At 55.2% G+C, this 17,658-nt stretch overlaps 1 protein-coding gene across 1 annotated transcript; it reads right to left on the reverse strand.

Annotated features, from left to right (window-relative positions):
* Window positions 1-1,995: 1,995 nt before the first annotated feature.
* On the reverse strand, window positions 1,996-11,944 carry CRYBB1 (crystallin beta B1; the record flags this gene model as incomplete). The annotated part of the gene is given in 7 exon segments (XM_081113955.1): window positions 1,996-2,179; window positions 3,404-3,546; window positions 6,322-6,434; window positions 6,437-6,453; window positions 9,982-10,130; window positions 11,802-11,866; window positions 11,869-11,944. Coding segments are annotated over 7 exon segments (747 nt in total).
* Between the last annotated feature and the right edge of the window lie 5,714 nt (window positions 11,945-17,658).

Consider the following 17,658-nt stretch of genomic DNA (forward strand, 5'->3'; position numbering starts at 1 on the left):
AGAGGTCTGGGACGCTGCTGAATGTCCTCCGAGGAACAGGACAATAAACAGTGTCTGCCCTGCTCAAGGTGCTGGGCCCGACGAAATGGAATCCCTGCCTTCATGGAGCCCGCTGTTACTGTCTCCAGTGGATAGAACAGGATTATATAGTGTTTATTGTGCACATATTAGAGGTCTTGTATGACTAACCGCATGGGAGCCCTGCTGAGTGTTTTGTAATGTCCCTTGGTGGGTAGAGGAATAGCGATCAAGAGGTCTTGAATGAGGCATTTCCCGGGCACCCTGTGCTGGGCATGGGAGTCAGCAGGTCACAGGAGGACTTGAGCCCTGTGTCCAGGTGGGGGAAGCTGACCCTCTAATAAGCATTGGGGAGCTGGGAACAGGGGGTGCGAACCTGGTCCAGGACGGGAGGGTCAGGGGTGTTGATACTGTGTCGTTACACTGAGGCCTGAAACAGAGATGCGGGTTCATGAAAGAGTGTGCCAGGCACAGGGATCCACAGGTGCAAAGGTCCTTCTAGGGGCTTTGCATAAACTGAACAGTGGTCAGGATGTGGGGGGAGGGGGGAAAGGAGGTCAGAGAAGTCCGCCGGGGTTGTGCTGCAGGACTTCGCTGGCTGTAGGAAGAAGTCAGGACTTCATCTTGCAGCGATGAACAGACACACAACCACCAAGCTACGGCTTCCTGTTTCAATAAGCTTCGCCTGGCTCCACCCCAAGCACTCCGACCTCCGTGCCTTTGCTCGTGGTGCTGCAGGGGCGCCAGGCACAGTTGTGCAAGCTGGGCACAGACAGCACAGGGTGTCCCATGCACGCTGTAGACATTACAGATTTATACCAATCGTTTCTGGGCAGGTGGCGGTCAACGGTCTTGAGGAAAAGGCATCTTTTTAATCATTAGCAGGGACCCAGCTGTTTGCTCTGCCTGGAATGTCCTCCCCCTCCCCTTCCCCCTTCTCCATTAAACAAGCTCCTGCTCCATCCTTTAAGTCCTCCTTCACACATCCCCTCCTCCAGGAAGATAACCATGGCAACAACTCCCCAGGCTTCCTGCAGGGATTAAAGGTTAATGCGATCAATCAAGGATAACTGACGATATGGGAGTCAATATTGCCTGGTGCCCATTTCCAAAAAAGCGAGGCCTGGAGCATTTGCAGTAGGTGGAATTTGGACCCCAGGATTAAAGAACACTGAAGCAGATACAAGAAAATAATGCTCTTTTCGGTCTTCTTCGATAAAACCAGGGAGAAAAATCTCAGTTTGGTGCCAGCATGTCTTTCCTACCTCTGACACTTGTCACTCACCCTGTCCAAGAGCAGATGGCAGGTTCCCAGCCTCCCGCAGGCCGTGGTGTCTGCTGAGAATTCTCTACCTGGCCTTCTTTCAGTTGTCTTTATTTATGAAATTGCTTTCTATCTATGGCATATGATGCTGATTTTCCACTTCCCGTGGTGTTGCAAAGTCTTATTTACAAATCAATGCATTTGAGCGCAAAATAGTAAGTCTATTTAAACAAAAATAGTAAGTAAATAACAAAGCAGGTGGTACGTATAGAGTGCAAAAAAAAAAAAAAATCATGAGGCTGGTGTGTGAAGGAATAGAGTTTGCAAACACAGATATGTTTGGGAGCTCAGCTCTGGAGCCAGACTGGGTTCAGTTCTCCACTCGCTAGCTGTGTGGCCTGGGGCAGGTCGCTTTCCCTCTCTGAGCCTCCATTTCCTGACTTGTTAAACGGGAGTAACTATAATACTGGCCTCCTAGAGTAGTTCAAAAGTTATGCCAAGAGAACGTGAGTGGAGAGCTTTGCAGTGCTTGCTGTTTCTATGATGAAGACCGAGAAAGTCACAAGCCAGCAGTGATGGGGGACCTCGAGACACACACCTGTTCGCAGACCCAGCAGCCATTTGGGCTTTAGGAACTTTAATTTGCACGAGCAAGATAGAGAGCTGGAGCCTGAGGAACGGGTGTGAGGAGGAAGAAAAAATGGAGTGTGGACTCACTTGGGGGGCTCCGCCGCCAGGACAGGGAAGTAGCCCTCGCAATGCCACTGCCTGTCCCGGAGGCGACACATGGCCTGCATCTGAGGCTGGAGGGCTCCCCATTCATTCCAGTGCCGGAAATCAACAGGCTCCAGGAGGTACTGGTCCCTGCGGTAGCCAGGATACTGATACCCTACCCAGCTGGGAGGGAAGCAAGAAGGACAGTGTAGAGATGGCAGCCTCACTGCCAGCATCCAGCCCCCGGGCTGGACCAGCCAGGTCTCCATGGGTCCTTGCAGTCTCCTCTAGTGTCCTTGCACTCTAGAGAGGGGGGAGGGTCACCTTGCAAAGTCTGGTTTAAGTTCTAGCCTCCTCCGATAAGCCTCTGACCTCTCCTCCCCTCCAGCACACGCCCCCAGAAGCCGTCCTTCCTCCTCTGACCTCCCATCTGGACCACCTCTGAGTTACTATTGTTGGACATCATCTCGCAGATGTACTGAGTCTCCCCGCTAGGCTGAGCGAGCCCCCTGAAGACAGGCACCGAGACTTCCTAACCTCTGCCTCCCCACTGTGCCCAGCACAGCGCCTGGCTCCCCGGCACTGCCTGGTACATTTCTGATGGCTTAAATGCAAGATGCAGGCTTCAGGGAAGAAGAAAGAAATAAGAAAAAAAGGCTAGGGCCCTGATGGCATTACAGGAGCTCAGCGAGAGCTTGTGGTGGAGAGGTGGAAGCCTTACGTTTGCCTGGAGGAGACGAGTGGTGTCTGGCTTGGTTGTTTGCGGACAAGAGATGGATAAAATGACCCCCTTTGGGCATCCAGCCCTCCCCTGTTTTTTTTTTCCAGACATGGGACCACGGGGCTCAGTTTTGAACATTTCAAATCCTGGGAGTTCAGAGCAGAAAAAGCCTTTTTTATATCTGGGAGTTTGGTGTACCCATTGTAGAGATAGCAACACTGAGATGCAGAGAGGGGTATGGGGCTCACCGAAGTTTCACAGCATATCAGCGACAGTCAAGGCCCTTTCATGACACAATCTCGTCTCTCAGAAGCCATTCTGCTCATTTCCCAGAGGCTCCGGATTTCTCTGAATATTCTCTTCCCTAGACCCATCCAGGCTCCTCTATCCATATCAACTCTGCCCCCCTTACTTAATCATTCTTTCAATCCCAATAGGGGTTTTAGACGCCCCTATTCTCTCATCTTCCAGCTTTTTAGGCCCAATTGTCAGGTTTGTTTACACTGACATGTCATTCATCAAAGAATGACTCCGTTTCGCAGAGGAAGAGAGCTCGGTGGGTGGAATTCCAGCCACCAGCCCTGCAAGAACTGGGGAGGGGCTGTGGCCATTCCTCTGCATCTGATGTTAGATCCTTTAAGGGGCACAGACTCCGCAGGCTGAGGGCCTGGCGGGAGGACACTTACGTTCCACTGGATACCCTCGCACTGCCCACGCGACCACGGAAGCCATGGACCCAGAGACGGGGCACATTGTCCTCCTGGATCTCCACGGTGTTGCCCTTGAAGTTGGCGCCTTCAAACAGGCCGATCTTGTGCTCCTGGGAGTCCTGGGGAAGGAGAGACTGAGTCAGGCATGGGAAGGATGAACAAAGCAAAGAGAAGTAACGCCCCTGTGAAAACAGGCTATCGGCCTCTACTTCCTGGAGCTGTCATGAGGATCAATTGAATTAATCCATCGAGAGCACTTAGCACGATGCCTAGCATACACTCAAAAATTTTCATTCATTGCTTTTAGGATGTAGAGGCTCAGAGAGGTTGGTCCTTGATTAATGTCACACAGCCAGTGAGGGGCAGAACCTTTCAAAGAAGCATTTTATTTCTCCCATCCCATTTGGCACCCCGCTCCCCTTCACGGCCTCTGCCCTAGCCACACTGGCCAATTTTTTTAAAATATTTTTTTTTTATTGATTTCAGAGAGGAAGGGAGAGGAAGAGGGAGAGAAAAACATCAACAATGAGAGAGAATCATTGATCAGCTGCCTTCTGCACGCCCCCTACTGGGGATTGAGCCCACAATCTGGGCATGTGCCCTTTGCCAGAATCGAACCCGGGACCCTTCAGTCCCCAGGCTGATGCTCTATCCACTGAGCCAAACCAGCTAGGGCTGGCCAATTTTTGGTTCCCAGTTGACACCCCGTCTTCCTCGCTTCAGGGTCTTTGCACTCACTGTACCCTAGAAGGCTGCTCCACCACCCTTCACATGGCTGCCTCAGTTCCCATCCTCGGGAGCTGTCTTTTCTGATCACCCCTGACCACTCCTTCCCCCGACATCAGAGCCCCAGTTCCCGTCTTCCGCTCTCCTAGCACACTGCACACTCCCTGTGCAGCACGGACCACAACCATTTGCCAGAATAGATTGATTTCCGTGATTAGGTTTCAATAACTGCCTCCTACAAGGTCAGGGACCTTGCCTGTCCCGTGCAGAATTGCACCCAGAGCTTACCACAGAGCCTAGCAGAAACAGATCAACCGATAGTGTTCAAAGCATGAGTCTTGGAAGATGGTTGGGTTAGAAACCCTTCTAATTGCCCAGGGGAGGAGGCTGAAAAGGCACCAGGGAACCCAGCGGGGAGGGAGCTGGAGCTGTCCAGGGGTGAAATAAAGGTGGCCCACAGCGAGATAGAGGCAGAGATAGGGGACAGATGAAACCAGACCGGAGGCTCTGAGCCCTGGCTGCACAGTCTACCTGGGGGCGTGAATCACACAGTCTGCGCCCAGCTCCAGAGGCTCATATATCATTGGTCTGGGGAGGGGTCCAGGCATTGGGTTTTTTTCCCCAATAATATATTTGATTTAAGGAAATACAGCCGCAAGATTATCATCTCAATTTGTAACCAAGATAACGATATGAGTGAGATAGTTTACATTCTTACTTTGCACTTTTTTTTTTATGATGTATTCAAAATCTGGTGTGTATGTTGCTACACTCACAGCACATGTCCAAACGGACTAGCCCAAATTCAAGTTCCACAGCCACATGTGGCTACTGTATTGAATAGCAAAGCTGGAGAAGCTGCCGGAAATGCCCAGGCTGATGGCTCTTCCAACAAGCTCCATGGACATGGGTTACCATTCAAAGACCCTGCAATGATAGAAAGATAAATCTATGAATCCTTTCAAAGGGCGCATTATAAAGGCTGATCGCTCAGCCTCAAATTCTGAGAAAAACATTGGGAATGGCCTGGTTGGATCATCCTATGAAGATACATCCGGTGGCGCCCAAACCGCCGACTGTTGGTACCTGCTAGCCTCAAGTGGACATGCACGAAAATTCTTCCGGAAAATTCCCATCCAGGAAGGCCAAGGTTGGTTACCATGGGAATCTGACCCTGGCGAGTGAAGATGGGGTTGGTTCATGAGTCCTAGTGAACACACTTTGGGGAAACGGAATTGCTAAGGGAAGACTCCACCTGTCTTGGCTTTGAATCTTCTGGAAGGCATACTCCTTGGTCTATTGTACAAAGGGGCTGACTCGGCAGGTTGTCTTATCGTTGGGAAGCTCCGGGGGTCTTTCCACAACACCCCTCTTCTCAGACATGCACAGGTTCCAACCCGCATGGTAGATGCTTGAATGGACTCTGGGGTTGTCTTTCCTGTCTTTCCCTTCGCAGGGGCCATGCTAACCGTCTCTGTGTCGTTTCAGTTTTTGTGTATGTGCTGCCGAAGCGAGCACCTCACTGGGATTTTCAAAGCTCCCCGGGAGGGTCTGCTGTGCAGCCGGGAATTAGAAACATTCTGCAGATAGAATCCGGGAAGGCGCTGGGGTTTCTAGCTCCAACCACTGGGACGTGGAGTCCATTCTTTTTTTCTTTTTCTTTTCTTTTTTTAAAAAATATATTTGTATTGATTTCAGAGAGGAAGGGAGAGGGAGAGAAATAGAAACATCAATAATGAGAGGGAATCATTTGATCAGCTGCCTCCTGCACGCCCCCTACTGGTGATCGAGCCTGCAACCCAGCCATGTGCCCTTGACCGGAATCAAACCTGGGACCCTTCAGTCCGCAGGTTGACACTCTATCCACTGAGCCACACGAGCCAGGGCTGGAGTCCATGCTTGATAGCAGCAGGGAAGGCAATAGATGGGTTTGATGTTTTGCATGTGCCCAGGGCTCCCACCGGGAGCTGGACACATCAGAGACACCTTATGAATCGGTGAGAACAAGAGCCACTGTGCTTGGACGACTCCGAGGTCGCCACGCTTCCCTGCCCGCCATTCCCTCCGTGTTTTCCTTGCTCACCCCCATTTCCTTGCACACTATCAGGTCTCGAACTCGCCCCGGCCCTCCCCACGGATCCCCCCAGCCCCACCCAGGAGCCACTCACCATCCTGATGGGTCGGAAGGACAAGAGCTGGTCGCTGCGGTAGCTGCTGGACCAGGTGTCCCAGTGCGGGTACTGGCCTTTCTCTGGGACGAACATTTCCCCTTGGAAGTCGGGTGCTCAAAGGTGACCCAGCTGGATGGGAGGGAGACGGGGATGCAGCAAGAAGAGGCACTGTTAGCAGAGCCCCTCCCCCTCCTTGCAAGGCAGCCCCCAGGCTGGTGGTTTCATTCTGGTCTCTGCCACTTACTGGCTGTGTGACCACAGGTAAGGGGCTCCACCTCTCTGAGCCTTCCTTTTCTCATCGAATACACCTGTTTTCCTGGAGCTGGTGAGGGCTTAAGTGAGACAATGTGTGTGATGAAGTGAGCAAAAATTCCTCCAGATGCAGGATTCACATCTGATTTAAGGACTAGGCATAGAACTACACAGAACAAGGCACGTTCTTTGAAACCTGATAACAGCTAGGAGAAAGCCTCTGTCGGGTGTCCATGTGCCTTTAACAGAATCTCTTCTTGTAACAAAGGAAGAACAGGCCACCAGCGTGGAGCCTTGAGCAGGCGACAGTACAATGCTCTGCTCTGTGCTCGCTGGGTTAATTTTTTATGGATACATTTACTTTCAGCAAGTGATACCAGCTTCCCATCTGCCAAAGTGATGCAAAGGTTCTTTGAAAATATATTCATTTCAGCTGAAAGGGCCATTTACAATGAAATATATAAAATAAAAGTTGTCCTCCAGGCAAGGGGGAAATGGATCCAGGGGACTGATCATACGTTTGGTAAAGACTGGCCTGGCCTACGGAAGACGCTCCGTGATGGGAATGTGGGCCGTAGGAGGGAAATGATAATATTACCCACCTCTCAGGGACCTGTGAGAATTAATTCTCACTTGAACGTGCATATGAAGGTGTTCAGTCCTCAACGAGGACTAAGGAACCACAAGCTTGAAGTCAAGTGGGGGCTTTGCTGCCTGCCCCCTACAGCCTGATGAAGGATGGGAAGTGAGGTTGTGTTAGAAGGACTAGGGTTTCTGGGGGGGGGGGATGATCCCCATTTTGTTGATGAGAAGGCTGAGGCTAAGGGACCCCTCCACCTTTGCTCTAGATGAGTGTTATCAGGAACAAAAGGGGGTACTGGCATTCATGGCATCTCTCTGGGGGCTGCTGGGACCTTCCTCCACCCAGAAGGAGATGGGGAGATGGGGTGGAGGGCGAGGCCATCACCATGGACTGGATCAGAACACGTCCCAGGAGCCTCAGGGCTTGTCTGAGGGATGAGCCAACCTATAAGGGAGTGACAGAATTGAAGGTGCAGACGGATCCTCCCAGAATAGAGGTGCGTCTGCCTCAGTCCTGCCTGGTCTGGAGTAGATAAGGATGGATGGATGGATGGATGGATGGATGGATGGATGGATAGATGAATTGATGGATGGATGGATGGATGGATGGATGGATGAATTGGTGGATGGATGGGTGGATGGATGGATTGTTGGATAGATGGATGGATGAACTGATGGTTGAAATTGATGGTAAATGAATGGATGGATAAGTGGGTGGGTGGTGGATGAATAGATGGGTAGATGGCTGGATCTATGGATGAGGGTATTGATGGCTGGTTGAATGATGGAGAATGGATGGATGGAAGGAGGGGTAAGCAGATGGATGAATAAATAGATGGAGGATAAATGGATGGAGATGGACGGATGGGTGGGTGGAAAAGGGGTCCTTGGAAGGTGGTGCCATGTAGGAGTTAAGAGTATAAACTGGAAACAGAAAGGCCTGAGCTCTAATCCCAGCTCCTCCTTTCTTTTCTGCTCGTGAAGCCTCGGTAAGAGAGGAAATGACTGCATCTGCCTTGTCAGGATGTTATGAGGGTCTAAAAAAGGAACGCCCAGGACACAGAGGAGGCACAGTAAATAATAGATGTTATCATTGAAGGGGGGCTGCTGGGGGTCCGAGCTGAGGGAAAGGCAGACACTGATGTGGCCTGGCCACGCTGCCCCTCCCCCTCCAAACCCCCTCTCGTCTTCCGAATGCCCAGGGGGACCTGTTAGCGGAGTGAGGCATTTTAAATGTGTATCTCAGTGCTTTTCTCATCTCCCGTGGCTCACTGGAGCCTTAGGGGCAAGGAGAGAGGTAGGGCAGGAATCTTTCATCTACAGATGTGGAAGCTGAGGCTCAAAGGGGTCAGGTCCCCTGTTTAAGGTCACACGATGGTGTTAGGTGGCAGGTTGAAGTCACCTGGGTTTCAGGCAGGCATGTCCCTGTGCTGGGCCACACCTCCCCTCCCCTTCCCCTGCCAACCTCGTCCTCTCCATCCTTTCCCCACCATCATTTCCCCACATCCTGCTGGTCCTGACACAGACCAAGGGCCCTGGGCCACAGGTTCTTATCCCTCCCCACCAGGCACAGCCCCAGGACACACACCGAAGACCAGACCGGAATTCCCGCTGCATCTTTGTTTGAGGAGAAATACTTTGGGTTTGAGTCACTGGCACTGAAAAAAGCCTAAAACCCCCAGCTGGCCACATCCGGCAGCTTCTGCTCCCAGCTGGGCTTTGGGATGGGGTGGGGCTGAGGCTGTGTTGACCACACTGCTGGTGGGGGTGGTGCAGGGCATAGAAAGCCCATACCGTCCACTGGGGTGACTCAGCTAAACTCGCAGGACGATGAGGAAGGCTAATGAATAATCACCACCGTCCCCTGCTATGTTTGGGCACCCACCAGGTGCCAGGCCCAAGCCGATCATCTCCTTCAGGGCTCGGAATAGCACAGTGGAGAGCAGTGGGGACTGTTAGTCTCCCCATTTCAGAGATGAGAGCACTGAAGCTTGGAGCTTGAACAAGGTCTGGGGGAGCTGGGACTCGAACCCAGGCCTGTCTGAGCTCAAAGCCCATCTCTGCTCTTTGTACTGCCAAGAGCCTCAGGATGCTGGGCATACAGGCTGACCCTACCCACTGGGGGTTGGCTTTCGGGCTGGGAAGACAAGCAGCGAGCGAAGGTCATGTGCCCTGACGCCAGTCCACATGGGTTGGTGCTGGTGCAGCCACTATGTCCTAGGGACAAGTCTTCCTGCTTCATATTGGGGGGGGGGGCGGGGGGGTCATTATGGCTAAGAGAAGCCCAGAGAGTCAGGGCAGGCCATGGAACAGGGGATATAAAGCATGTGGATGGAATTGATCAACTAGAGTTGACCCCAAGCTCTGCCACTTGCCAGAAGGTAACTGTGGCCGAGGGACTTACTCCTTCTGAGCCCCGGTTTGCCCATCTGTCAAATGGGCACAAGAATAGTCTCTCCCTCATGTAGCATTGTAGGATCACCTAGGTGAAGCCCTCAGTCTGTGCCTGCACCTAGGGGGTGCCCAGCAGGTACAATTATTCTATAGCTGCTTGATGCCAGGAGGGGAGGCGGCTGGTAGACACTGGCTCTTGGGTCTCCTGCCCTCAGGGGCGGGCAGGCTCCGTCTCTAGTAGAAGCAGCCTTTCTCTGGAGCCCAGAATCACGACTGGCTGCAGGTGTGACGTTATGATAATCCTATCACCTCTCTGAGCCTCCGTTTCCTCATCTGTAAAATGGGTTGGCAATGAGGACTAGGAATACTGGATGTGTCTTGCTAGCCTGCTGGCAGGCGCAGAGCAGGTGCTCAAGACGTGGCAGCTACAAGAGTGTCCCTCCCCTGCCTGCCACTCGCGGTCCAGAGGTGACGATGAGGCTGCGCACTCGGTCGAAGCCGCTGTCTCCCAGGTTCAAGCACTCCCCGGAGAATTCCACCCGGTGGCCCTGGAAGTTCTCCCGCTCAAAGACCACCAGCTGGAGGAGAGAAGCCCCCAGTCCGGTGCAGGGGTGGGGTGGGGCTGAGTGAGTGGGGAGGAGAGTCATGAAGTTCCCATAGACGTGGAAGCAGGCCCCAAGCAGGTCTCATGTGAGTGTGGCCGGAGCCCAGGTCTGTGAAATGACTCAGCAGTCCCTCCTCCCACCACCGTTAGCAGCTGAGGGTCCTCCTTCAAGGCCTTTATCTGTGCTGTCCCTTCCTTCTGAAACGCCCTCTCCACCGCACATCCCCGTCCCGGAGCTCACGTTCCCTGTCCTGTTTCAGGCTCAGACATTACCTCCTCCTCCGGGAAGCCTTCCTGGATGCCCTGCCCTTAGGTGGGCTTGGCTAGATGCCCTCTCACTGTGCTCCCTCCATCAGCAGTACCAGGAACACACAATACAATGACACTGCTTCCCACGTCTCTCTCTATGCACCGTCTCCCTCTTTCCTCAACTGCCCGCCCCCCAAAGTCCAAGGGCATCTCCAGGGCAAGATGTGGTTGGTCCATTTCTGTATCTCCAGCTCCAGCCGGCACCTGCCACAGAGCTGATGCCCAGGAAACATGGGCCCGTCTCCCTGGCACAACGTAGGGGGGCCCGGAAGCAGGCCCCCCGCCATGTGAACACCGGCGACTCCCCTCCCCTCACTCAGCCCCCAGTTTTGTTTATTATCCACTTGTTGCCCCAAGTGGACCATTCCCTTGAACGAAGACAAGTGTCTTTTTTCTCGGAGCCTCAGTTTCCCCAGTTGTAAAGGGAGGAGGCTCTCGTACCCTTGACTTAGCACTTGTCCACCCGAGAGAAACTCCCGCGGCAGGATACCCAGATAAGAACAGCCTGTCCATGCCGCTTCCCGGAGGAGAGCTAGCAGCCACCCGGATGGTCCCCGGGAGTGACGGCCACACTGAATTACACCCGGCGGCCAAACCAAGGGCCGCAGCAACGTGCAGCCATACGGACGGCTGTACAGGAACCCCAGAGTGCGCGCAAAGCAGAGAGAAAACCCCAGAATGAACACGTACGGCCTATTTCTGTAGGTGACCGACACATAACCATCAATAAATGTTTTAAAGGAAGAAAGCCTCAAAATACACCAAAAAGCGAGCAAGCACAGGATGGACAAGGACCTGAGGAGGGCAGGAGGGCAGTGGGCTGGCTCCCGGGAGACATGGCAGAATTAGCGGATGTTTATCAAGTCCCGGCTTTCAAGACGGGTGGTGGGTGTGTAGGTGTGTGTGTTTAAAAATGAAATAAAAATGTACGACTTGGTAAGTCACTGCGGTAAAAGCCGGCCATGCGCAGACGACCACATGAGTGGGTGGCATGGACCACGCACCAAGGTGGTGAACCCGTTCTGTGCGCCTGACGTCGAAACCAAACCCGACCAACCCCCAGGGGACCGGTGCCTGCCCGGCTGCCTGGGACCCTTTTCAGGAGGGTCTGAGGCCGTCCCGTGGCCCTAGAGAACCTCTGGGGACAGGAGTTCCCGCTGCCGGGCCAGCCCACGTGTCCCCTTGTTTCGTTTCTTGCTTTCACCAACGCTAGGCACGTGCTTGTGTAGGTCAGAGACTGGAGGAGGAGGGGAGGAGGTGGTGGGGGGGGGGGGGTAGGGTTGGAAGCACAGGGTGGAGACCAGAAACCCCAGACGCCTCAGCCCCAGGTCCTTACCCGGTAGCTCCCAGGGGCCAGGTGCCCCACTTTGGCGGTGGGCATGGGCATGGGTGCTGGGGCCAGGGCGGGGCCCCCTTCCCCTTGCTCTCGGGCACTGGGTTCCCCGCAGCCGCTATGGAGGCACAGGCCGGCTGAGACATGGCTCCCACCTGCCAACGCCTGTAAAGAAACCTCTGGCCTTGGTGAATGCCGGGCGGGCACCCCCAAGCCGTCTCCCCACTCTCCTATCCCCGCCCCCATGTTTTCAGGCTGCTTTCAAGTCATTTCTGCCTTTTCTCTTTCTAAGACGTGAGCCTGGACGGGTTCTGCCCTGACCTCCCGCCCCAGGCAAGGCTGTCCTGACTGGGCACCTCGCACCCCTGATATGCCTCCTCCAGGCGGCGAATGGGGCCGGTCCCTCCACCAGCCGTGCCCTTCCTTCTACCCCGATCTCCTCGACACCTGTGGGTTTTCGCACTTTTCACACTTCTTGGTGTGTGCAGCTTCAAGCTGCCTCACCAGGTGAATAACAGGAAGCCACACTGGGGAGGCCTGCAGCTCAGCCAGGCTCTGCTGTAGGTGGTAATGAGCTCATCTGTTCTTCCCCTTCCCCTCTCCCCGTCCCCCCCCCTCCCCCAGCAGGTGCTATCTTTCCCCCTCTGAGCCCTCTGAGGCCCAGAGAGGGAAGGGGACCGGCCCAGGCCCACACAGCCACGACATGGTGGGACTCCCGTTGGGGCTCAAGCACATGGATCCAGCAACAGGGTTACGAAATGCCGTTTTCTTAATCTGATGTATTCTCCCCTCCGCCCCCAGCACGCGGCTTAGCCCCTGGCCGGCGCGAGGTTCTCCTCGAACATCTGTTCAGAGAATGGATGACTGCACGTTCCTGCCTCCCTTCCCAGGCAAACTGCGGCCTCAGGCATTATCTGGGAATGAGTGTGTGGGTGCAGGCTCGGGCCTGGGACTGGGGAGGAGGGAGGCCCCTGGAGGGTGTCTTTAGTGCCTGCGGGGTGCTAAAAGGAGGCTTGTGGTGCGGAGGCGGTGGGTGGAGAGCGCTCTGGTCAATTGCAGCGGTTCCTTGCTGTTTTGGGGTCATGAGTTTTGACAAATGCCTTGCCCTTGTCCCCAGGGGGGGGGGGGGAAGAGCGCTCCCCTTTAATTTTAGAGACAATGTCCAGGGATATGAGGACAGCCTGACAACATAGATTGAGACCCTGGGGTCCAGTGGGTTGCAGACCGCCCCGTACCCCACCCCACGCCTCTCTGGGGTACGCTGCCCACCGTGGGCAGGCCAGACATCTGGGCCACATCTGTGGCTTCCAGGCTCCGGCCTGCTCCCCTGTGTCATCTGTGAATCAACAGTCCCCGGGCTGGGAGTTGGACTCATTCCTCCCTGGAGATACATTCCTGTCCACTTCCTACCTCACTGTCCCCGGGTCCCTCCCCTCTGGGCTCTTGCTTCCTTTGGGTCTGTGCCTACCCCTCTGTTCTCTATTACTGCATTTTCTTCTCTCTCTCCTCCTCCCTCCCGCTCTCCCCTTCCCTTAACTGCTCTGTGTCTCTCTCTCCTAGGACTGCTCTCTCTGCCCCCCTGCCTCTGGGTCTCCTCTTGCTTCTCCCCTTCAGCTCTCAGCAGGAGGGTGGGTTCCCTCGTACCTGGGGACCTGCTACCTCCTGCTGCGGAACAGGAAGTTGGGTGGTGGGTGCTGCGGGCCCCTCGGGGCAGACCCCCATTCTATAGTCTGGCAGACAGCGGCCTATGGTCTGGGGCACAAAGAGGGAGCTGGCTCAGCAGGCCCCGGGCACTGAGCTGGGGCCCGAGGCTGCAACCTCGCCTGGGTGACTGCGGAGAGAAGCACTTTCCATTGTGAGCCCAGCAGGCGGGCAGAACCCCGATCAGCAGGGGTGTCACCTGGTCCTATACTGATGCCCTGCCTGGTGGGCCCCCGCTGGCTGCCAATCCTCAGGCAGGGAAAAGGGGAGCCCCTGGAAGGTGGGAGACCAGGACCTGAATCCTGGCTCAGCCACGAGGTGCCCTGTGGCTTTCAGCGGGTCTCTGGTCTCTGGAACCTCTGTGACCACAGTGACAAGCAGGCACCGTGTCCCTGCTGGATGCTGAACAGGAAAGAAGGCGATGATGACACAGGGGATGGGAGATGCCTTGTAAGGCGGATACAGGTACAAGAACCACAACCCCCTCACCAAGTGCTTGCTGGGTGCTAAACGCAGCCCCAAATGCCTTTCCCCGCACCATCTTGGTCAATGCTCAGGACAGCGCACCCTACTTGGTACTTTCATTATACCCATTTCACAGATGAGCAAGGCGAGGGCACAGAGAGGGCAGAGCCAGGAAGCAGCCCAGGCAGGGGGGCCTGCAGGCTTCATTCTCATGATGTCTGACCTGGGCCCTGGCTTGATGTACTGCTTCTAGACAGAGGGCGATTGGGGGCTGGGGGGTGGGGAGGAAGAGTGGTCCCTGTGCTCAGTGGGTTGAATATTTATTTATTTAAAAAAAATATGTTCTCATTGATTTTAGAGAGAGAGGAAGGGAGAGGGATAGAAAGATGGAAACATCGATGAGAGAGAGACATCAATCAGCTGCCTCTTATACACCCTCTACCAGGGATCAAGTCTGAAACCCAGGCATGTGCCCTGACCAGGAATAGAACCAGCGACCTCTTGGTTCATGGGTCGGTGCTCAACCCACTGAGCCACACCAGCTGGACAGTGGGATGAATACTTGAAGCCCGGGTCCTGTTCCTCAGCTCACACACACCCCAGGTTCCTCCCCTCACTTTTTCCTGATCTGCCTGTAGGCTCTCTCTCCCCCACATTCGGCTCCAGGGACAGAGCTGGCGGCCAGGAATCTGCCTGCTCATCATGGAGCTTCCTCGGGGAGACCTCAGCTCCACCACATCGTGCTCACCCCTGGGCCCCAGCACCCAGCACAGGGCCTGGCACAGGGTGGGTCTTTGATCTCTTTGGGGGGGGGGGCTAAATGGTCCCAGTGGATCATAATGGAAGGTGGGGTACAGGGGGAGGTAGGGAAACCGAGATGGGGAGAGAGAAGGGGGACACTGATTGGAAGAAGGACAGAGAAAGATGATGGAGACAAAAATACAGCCGGGGATGGGGGCGATAGTGAAGGAGAGAGGGGGTAGAGACAGGGTGACGGACGCAATAGAGCAGCAGGGTCAGGACAATGGGACAGTTACCAGAAGTCGTAGCGTCCGCTTCCCTCATTTCACAGATGGAGACACCAAACCCACGGGGAACAAGTGACTTCAACAAGGTGGCCTGGTGTGACTCACAGAGGAGCTGCTGAGCCAGGCCAGCCTGCTGTCTCGCCCCCAGCCCCATGTGGGCCTGGGGGAGAGGGGCTTTCCCGGGGTCTTGCCCCCCTGCAGAGGCCCCGGGACCCACATTCCCCTTGGAGCCCAGCTCTGCCTTGAGATCACTGTGGCCTTGGGCCCGCTCCCCGCACCCCCTCTGTCCCAGGTGCTTCCTCCGTCTTTCATCCTGGGCCAAGGCCTGGGAGGCAGGCAGGAACCACAAGATAGAACAGCCACTGGAACGGGGCCAAGACACATGGGTGGTGGGGGCCACCCACAGCTTTGGGCTTCAAGGCCAGGCTGTCTGGCACGGTTCCCTGTCTCCCGTGGCGATGGGGCTGCCTGCCAGAGGGTGGGCGCAGAGGTGGGGGGTGGCTCCCCATGCCCGGGGTTCCATCCTGAGCACTTTCCTGACAGGGCTCCTGGAATCTGCACTGCGATGCCGGGGTCTCTGGGATCCGTCCTGCTTGCAGACGGGGAAACCGAGGCAGCTCGCTCTCCCCCTCTGTCAGCCTCTTTGCTCGTCTGTACAAGCGAATGGGGAAGCCATGTCTCCTTAACTCCTGGACCAAAGCTCCTAAAACCATGCACTTCCGGTTTTCTATGAGTAACGACTTCATCACGATCATGTCGATTGTTCGCAGTGATGAGGATGACAATGATGATGGAGGTGCAGAGCACTTCTCAGGTTCCAGGTGCGGTTCATGTGTCTATTTCACGTTTCCCCTCACTATACCGTTATCTCTGAGGCGAAACCAAGTTCCTTTGTTGCGCCCATTTTACACACGAGGAATCTGAGGCTCAGAGGGATTAAGGAACACGCTCCAGGTTTCCCAGCCAGCAAGAGTGGGATGAAAGCCAGGCAGCCTGGCTGCGGAGGCTGCGTTCTCGGCCTTTAATCTTTAAGGCCACCCTTCACCCGAGTCACGCACTTAATGGGGCTGCTTTTAATGGAACCCTCCCAGGGGGACACATGTTGCCACTTTGTAGGCCAGGGGCTGAGGTCAGATACCCACCAGGTCACCCAGCTGTTCAGAGGCAGGACTGGATTCACCCAGGGTGGGCTGGTCCCTGCCATGCTCTTCCCGGCGCTGTGACAGGCAACTTTTAGGTCACATCAGAGTGTGGGAAGAAGGTGAACAAAGCAAATTCTACCAACCCTGGCCATTGGGCAGGTGCGCTACGGTTTGCAAGGTGTGTTCGCACCCGCCAGCTCCTTCATCCTGCCCGCAGAGCCACCTGAACTTCTCTCTGGGCTTTGTGGACCCTGGAGGCCCTGGCCCAGCCCACCTTTCCTGCCTGGCTCCCGTTGCTCCCGTTCAGGGTCCCTGAGCTCCAGCCCAATTGGGCTCTCAGCTCTTTCTCACACACTGGCTTAGAAAAGTATTTTCTTCCATCTCACTTTGTACACATCCTCCTCACCCTTCAGAGTCTCGTTTCAATGCCGCCTCCAACAGGAAGCCTGCCCTGATTGCCCCTTCTGCAAGAGGAAGGGAGAAAGGTATGGGCATTTGTTGAACGCGTATTCTGCGGCAGGCATGTGGCATAACATCACAACACCCCGGTGATGTAGTTTATTCGTGTCCTGTTTTATAGTCAGAAAAGGAGGAGAAATGGCCTGCTGCAGGTCACACGGCTAGGAAGGACCAGGTTTTTGGACTCCTTGTCCAGTGCTCACTCTCCTGCTCCAATCAGGGGTCCAATGGCACCGATGAAGGCTGGCCTTCCTCCTCGTGCCTTCTTTGTGGCTGATCCCTGGGGGAGGCCACCTGCTCCTCTCCCTTCCAGCCAGGGCTGCCTTTTGTGCTTGCTGCTCCCTTGCAGAGTCAGGGCCTCATGTCCCGGAGGCCCTCTCCCCTCCCTGCCGATAAGAGCCCGACCTCGGCTGGTCCCAGGCCTGGTGTGCTCTGTGGGTCCATCTCGGTAAGTCCCAGGCCCGGAGAAGGAGTGGCGTTCGAGCTCTGAGTGAGTATCCTGGGAGGAAGGGGAGCCCAGGCCCCCAATCCTGGAGATATCACTGCGCCATCCTGCGTGTCTTTCTCCTCCTAACCCCGGCCGGGCCCCAGGCATCAAGCCTAGTACCTGCTCCCCTCGCTGGAAACAAAATTATTCCTGGAGTCCTTGCTTCAGTGTCCACCGTTCGAGTCACCTGTGTGGGTCAAATGCTGTCTTAGGGAGGCTCTTGTAAGCTGGGCACCTTGGCATTTGCCAGGGGGATGTGTTCACCCCCAGCCAGCCACAGAAATCTCCCACGGCCAGCAGATAAAACCGCAAAGAATGGGGCTCAGAGGCGATGGGACCCAGAGGCGGGGGGGGGGGGGGGGGGGGCTTTGAGATGTTGATACGAAGGAAGCACAGGGATTGGCCACAGATGGAAAGGGAAGGAGAGGGCGGGGCCGAAGCTGCCCTTTGCCCCCTGCGCAGGCACATCTGGACCCCTCTGGATCCCCATCCGTCTCCATCTCGATGTCGTTGTCAAGGAGACAGCAGAGTCAGGGCTGAAGTTGTCATGTTCTTCTCTTGGGCAGGAAGAGAGCAAC

This window comes from Myotis nattereri (assembly GCF_964212035.1).
Source record: "Myotis nattereri genome assembly, chromosome: 19".
NCBI classification, from domain to species: domain Eukaryota; kingdom Metazoa; phylum Chordata; class Mammalia; order Chiroptera; family Vespertilionidae; genus Myotis; species Myotis nattereri.